The following is a 6,551-nucleotide window of genomic DNA, read 5'->3' on the forward strand; positions in this document are numbered from 1 at the left end:
GGATCAGATATCTGGAGCTGTCTCGGTGAGTACTTTTTTAATTTACTGGTATGTATGCTTTTATTTTCTTTTTCTCCTAGGTCTTATATTAGGGCAGGTTTACAAAATAGTGCTAGGTCTTACTTTCGGGGTAGGTCTTATTTTCGGGGAAACATGATATCTTACATTGTAACAGTTTTAAAACTTAAATAGGTATAGCTAGTGGAAGAACTCTCATGGCTACCAAAGCTTTTGTACCCTAAGACATCTTAATAGAAGTAATACGGCCTAACCATGAAATTTGATATTGTTTCCATGATTCAAAATGGCCTATCAAATGTTTTACTAAGTCAGGGATATTGGCAGCATACAAAGTATCATAGGTTGGGGAAAAATATATACCAAAGAAAACAAGTTTTTCTGGTTCCCATTGGAAAGGGAAAGATTCTTTAAGTATCTTCACCATTTCCGGCAACATTTATGTGCATTATTTACCATTATTAAGGCCATCAGGGTTGAGCTTTTGTTATTCCATGGAAGTGAGGGGATGACTCTTTTGGACAGTTGTCACTCAAACAAGATTCACACAATATTCCTGTCCTGGTTGCCATTTCAGTTTTGGGTTTTTCCTCACTTTCAGTCTCGTGAAAATGTTCACCAGGACAAATAAGCGTGTAAATCCCTCTGGTAACTAACTTGATAACCCTTTCTTAATCCATACAAAAGTAATAAAAAGTTCGATATTTAAACATACTTGATAGAGGTACAGTCAGACAGCTGGTCCAGTGGAACATCATTAAAAGGGCTACAGTGAGTGTCCCACTACTTTTTATTTTGGGAAAAAGACTGTTAATGATCTGCCATTTTTTTTTAACACATCACATTTCCCCTAATTATCCAATTCAAAACTTTAAATAAAAAAAAAAAAAAAATCAAACAGCCTACTATCAAAAAAACATAATCCTATGACAACGGAAATCTGTTCATGATGGTAACAAATGTCAAGAGGAACTAACATAAATTATTATTTGTAATGGAACTGATATAAGAAGAATATGAATCTAGTAGACTACAGTACATGCACTGTTCTTTCCTAGTACAGTTCCATCCTCGTTAATGGATGAAGTCTGTAAAGAACTGTGCAATATGTCAGAACTATAAAAAAAAAATAACAAAAAAAGTGCCTGCTGTTTTTTTAAATGAGCCCCCCACTGTAACTTTGTCTGCACACACACTGTTTTTTAAGAATGTAAAGTGACAATACACATGATGCATATTTTGTTAAAAGGGTATAAATAAATATATTATGACTGTAGTCTTGGTGCAGTGATAGGAGTAAGGTTGACAGTGTAAGGTCCACAAGCAAAGTCTTCTGATATATAAGGGGGGGGGGGGGATCAAATACTTCTGGAGAAGTTCCAGTTTCTTGCATGGAGAACAACTATCTGTTTTCTTCCTGAAATCTTCTGCCGAGGTCAGATACACAAAAAGAGGTTACAAAAGTGAACTTCAGCAGCAATGTGATGTCATCAAGGTCCACAATACATATCAGATAACTGATTTGTGATAGAAAATGCTGATGACTCGCTAACCTTATGACAACAAACCCTTTTCAAAGCATCCTCCAATTAGGGCAACAACTTACCTGTGCAGCCACCCTGCAGTGATGACCGGTCCAGGACCTATCATCACCACATTAGTCAGCATCTTTCCTGGACTTCTGGGAGTATAGCGGATATCCTCGTCTTCTATTGGATTGCCATGACCATGTGTAGGAGTTACATTCTTTGCAGCGGCTGACTGTCTCCATCACTGCCGCACATTTCAAGTTTGCTGATGAGGGAAGTAAACATTGATGGGCATTGAAAAACATTTACCTTGCTCTAAAGTTGGTGTCCCATGCTGCTGCTCTCTCCTTTTGCTGCCAGAACTAAACCAAGTCTGCCAAGGCAGGACATCATTCCACCCACTGATTTTACACAGAGCACAAGAATACTTGGCTGCAGGATTTACCATGTATCTGTGGGAAGCCAGAGTTACACAAAGGGAAATTAAATGGGAATTTAATGTCCTGTGTTTGCAGTGAGTTCCAAACATGCCATGAGCAGGAAAACAGGGCCTGTGTACACACACCAGAGTTATGAAAATGGAACAATCTTTTAAGTTTCCAGCAACAAAAGTACGAGCGCTGTACACACAGTGCTGTTCAGTTCTATGGGAAGGGGAGGACAAGCGAACAAGCAAACTGCTGTATCCTCCTCTATAAAACATGTTGGTAATTTAGTGATCTGCCACCGTGGATCCCTAAACAACATTGTAAATATTGTTTATCCTGGGCAACAATTAGTTAGCAAGTGTACATAGCCTAAATAGAACTATAGTTCAAAAAAAAAAAAAAATGTTATTGATTTTTTTATTCCGATTCCATTGGCCAGAATGGCACAGAAGTCAATTCATTTATGACGGCCAGTGGAATGGCGGGATATCTACAGCACAGTGTACCTTTTAGTTCATTCTGCAAAATGCCTGGTTCCAATTTCCTATTTTTAAAACGCATTTCCTTTTAACATTTAGTTAAAGGGCCTAATTTATTAAAGCTCTCAAAAACTGGAAAAGATAGACTTTCATAAGAGAGCCCAGGTGATTCAGAAAACCTTGAGGTACACAACCTTCAGGTACACAATTAAAAAAAAAATTGTCAACAAATAGCAACTGGCTCTTAGGAAATCTATTCCAGGTTGCTGGCCCATCCAGGTTCACCCATGATAGGCTATCTTCTCCAGGCTTAGAGAGTTGTAATAAATCAGGTCCAATGTCAATCTCTGAAGGCCTCACTTACAAATACAATAAGACAGCACTGGTCCGGAGATGGACAACGAAAATTGTGAGAGATCTGAGAGATAAAACATAGGAACCTAACATGTACAGTTTTGAGGGAAGAAGGGAAGTTGAGGGCATAATTAAAATGGTTCAGAGGAATTGGATTTTTATTATTTAACATAAAAAGTGAGAGTGGGCATGCATCATTTGGGGCTTTCCTTTAATGTAAAAAAAACAAGAGGTAGATCTAATGCATGTGCAGCAAGATCAGCACTCATTTACATTTGGATGAAGACACGTCACCCAATCTCACATTTGCCCAGTGCAAAATCGGGTGGCTTCTGGAAAAACCGGGAAGAACGAAGATGGCAGTGTTGAAGATCAAGAAAATCACAAAAATTAGTTGCAACAAAAATAGAAAAAGAGTGGAAATCTTCTCATGGGAACACTAACTGTGGTGACAACCAAGAGGGGATTTCCTTCACTTTGGAGAGATTTCCCCTTACTTCCTGTTGCGGTTATGGTACAGTAGGTTAACAGAAACTTTCAATAGAACACAGATGGCAAAAAAAATGACAACGGGGTAAAACCTTCCCCTATTCGTAATTAAAAGGATAAAGTAGAGAGGTGGTAGAACCTCAGGCAGTTATCTTATTATCTATATATGATCTAATAATATCCAATATCTAATATTCGTCCAAAAGATCTTCGCCCACCCAGTTTTACCTAATGACCACTGTAACCAGAAACAAAAAAGGATAGAAAATTCTAAGTTTCAAACAGGAATAGAGGGAAAATCTTGTTGGAAACAGGAAATGAGGAAAGATCTTTCTACGGGGACACTTGTTCCACTAAAAAGGAAGAGAGGAAACATTCTTGTTTACAATTTTATCTCAGAACAGGAAGTCAAGGAAAATTACTGCAAGGACTCGGACAGTAGCATAAAACTATACTCATCCCATACACTATCCAAAACCAAAGTAAACAGTTTTGGCTTTAGATACATTATAATGATTTATGTCTAAAGACTCATTCTAAATCTACTGCACTGAATAACATATTGGCACCCTTTTAGAAAGAATTAAATCTTACATTTATAAAAACTAAAAGCAGGCACGATTTTATTGCAAAAGGGACAAGCTTTGTATTTTCCTATGATTTTGGCATATGCTAGGTATCTCAGTATCCCCGGGGATACATGCAGAGGGGTTACAAAATCCTAGCCTGGCCAATCAAGGTGGCTGAAGATTGGGAAACTAAGAACCCAGTATTTATATATATATATATATATATATATATATATATATATATATATATATATACAGGTAGTCCCCGGGTTAAGGACATCGGTCATACGAACACCTACTAGAAACAAACAAACAGGCTTCACTGCTTGCTACTGTGCAGGATGGAGGCTCGATAGGGGAAAGGGGCAGTTTGCATGACTTGCAGAAGAAATCTTTTGCTAAACACAGCTGAGTTTGTGGGTGATCTTAGGGACTAAGCTTTCTGCAGCCTCTTGTAACTCTTTAATGACCAAGACAAACGCTGCAGTTGTTTCATTTTGCATATCAAAGCACAGCTTGCTCCAGAAGTTAATAAATGTCTAGGTTCCATAAAGATTTTTTTTTTTGCTTTGTTTGTGATTAGCTCACAGTGAGGATTTTATACAGTAACTGACACTATGCTGTCTAATATTATGTTGAGACAAACATCTGTCCTAATTGCATTTAATAAAATTATGTACCTGTTCCGACTTACATACAAACTCAGACTACTTGTGTGAAATAAATATATATATATATTGTAATAGCAATCAGTTTTTTTGCAGAATGGACATCACCTAGCATGTAGTCCTCCCTTAAAGATTGCAAACAGGCAGGTAGGTTTGTTTCATGGCAGAGGAGACAGAGCTTGTCCCTTCTGCAATAACGAACCTGCTTGATTGCATTTTTGTTTAATTATTAGTTTTAGTTCTGCTTTACAGAATTTATCATTTCTATGTACAGTATTTGCTGCAATGAAAGTTCCCTATAGATTTATGGCTGTCAATAAATTATAAACCCCTATATATATCTGTACAGCAAGATGAATGCAGGATGGGAGGAATCTGATGATTTGGGGCAAAATAGATGAATGATATAAAGGCCTATAGAGAAGATCAGACTGGGCTATATCTATTCAGAGGGATTTTAGTTTACTTTGAGGTGGATTTTAGTTAACGTTGAGGTGTAGAAGTGCTGCAGAAGTTCCCATCTGTCAAGGTGTGGACCATGGACAGCTCCTGGAATGACTTAGCACCAGCAGACACCCAGTATGGCTGCAGCATAGGGCTGGATGCTCCTATTGATGAGGATGGAGCTGTGGGATGATGGAGTTGTGGGATGATGGAGCTGTGTAATGATGGGGCTGTGGGATGATGGTGCTGTCCTTGCTGGATGCTCCCATTGATGAGGTTGGGGCAGCGGGATGATGGAGCTATGTGAGTGGTGGAGCTATCCTTGCTGGATGTTCCCACTGATGAGGATTAGGCTGTGGGATGATGGGGCTGTGAGATGGTGGAGCTATGAGATGATGGCGGTATGAATTGATTGAGTTGTGTGATTATGGAGCTGCAGGATGATGGGGAAGTGAGATGATAGTGCTGTCCTTGCTGGATGCGCCCCTTGATGAGGATAGTGCTGTGGGATGATGGAGCTGTGAGATGATGGAGCTGTGAGATGATGGGGTTATGGGATGATGGGGAAGTGAGATGATAGTGCTGACCTTGCTGGATGTTCCTATTGAAGAGGATGGGGCTTGCAGTGACTCACCGGAGGATAGCTGCATCCAGGCACAGATCTTGTACACCGTGGCCGTGTTACAGAAGAAGAAGAGGACGAAGGACACGATGCAGGCGATGATGAGAGTCATGGACAGGCCAATGAAGAACGAGGCAGCTTTAAAGGCTCCCGAAGGGATGGAGGAGAAATCGGTGAAGCTGCCGGTGCAGGTGAGCTCTTTGGAGAAGCCGCTGCCGATGCAATAATGGAAGAGTCCGAAATATCCGGCCTGTGGGGTGTCCACCCCGTCCCCTATCCAGTACGGCTGGATGAAGCATACAATATTGACGATGGCGAAACATATGGTGAAAATTGCCCACAGAACCCCTATGGCCCTGGAATTGCGGATGTAATTGGCGTGGTAAATCTTGGCCGCCTCCTGGGGAGACAACATCACTAAGCCGGGGTCTGTCATCCCACCACCCGTACAGGCAGGACGAGACAAATCACAGCAACAACACTGGCGAGCTTATGTCAGACGAGGCATCCCTGGGCCGCCTGCAGACGTGAGGCCTCCGGGCTCCTCCTCCATGGTGTACACCTACCTGCGTCACTTACCGAGCGGGCTCGTCACAGGAAGAAATGCTTATATCAATATAAAGCCTGGTCAGCCATTATAGGGGCTGTGCTGACACTGAACACAAATTCCAGGAGAAAGTTACTTCACAGAAACATCACATTTATTCAATATACCTCTCCATTCATTGGCTATAACAAGGCAAAGTGACCTTAGCTTCCTGTCACCAGCCATTCCATCCTCTCCTGGTCTTTGGCCTACAATATGTTCCTCACATGCACACCAGTCACTGATTTTGTAATGTTGAGGAATATTTGTAGGTTCTCCAAGCCAACGCTGCAGTTCTAACAATATAAGAGCTGATGGTGGTTCAAGTGGAACTAAACTAAAAGTAAAACAAACACGCTTATCTT

General features: G+C 40.5%; 1 protein-coding gene across 4 annotated transcripts in view; it reads right to left on the bottom strand.

Moving 5' to 3' along the window:
- LHFPL3 (LHFPL tetraspan subfamily member 3) overlaps positions 1–6,160 on the bottom strand; it is a 32,358-nt gene extending 26,198 nt beyond the window's left edge. For 2 of the 4 annotated variants that reach the window (XR_011919486.1, XM_072401706.1), the window contains exon 1: positions 5,613–6,160. Coding sequence is in view for 3 of the 4 variants with exons in the window: in XM_072401706.1 (XP_072257807.1) it covers positions 5,613–6,036 (424 nt within the window). In the remaining variant the exon portion in view is untranslated. The remainder of the gene's footprint in view (positions 1–5,612) is intronic. The other 2 variants (XM_072401709.1, XM_072401707.1) reach the window with 1 other exon arrangement.
- Positions 6,161–6,551: the final 391 nt, after the last annotated feature.

The sequence above is a fragment of the Pyxicephalus adspersus genome, chromosome 2, assembly GCF_032062135.1.
Source record: "Pyxicephalus adspersus chromosome 2, UCB_Pads_2.0, whole genome shotgun sequence".
In the NCBI taxonomy this organism is placed as follows: Eukaryota; Metazoa; Chordata; class Amphibia; order Anura; family Pyxicephalidae; genus Pyxicephalus; species Pyxicephalus adspersus.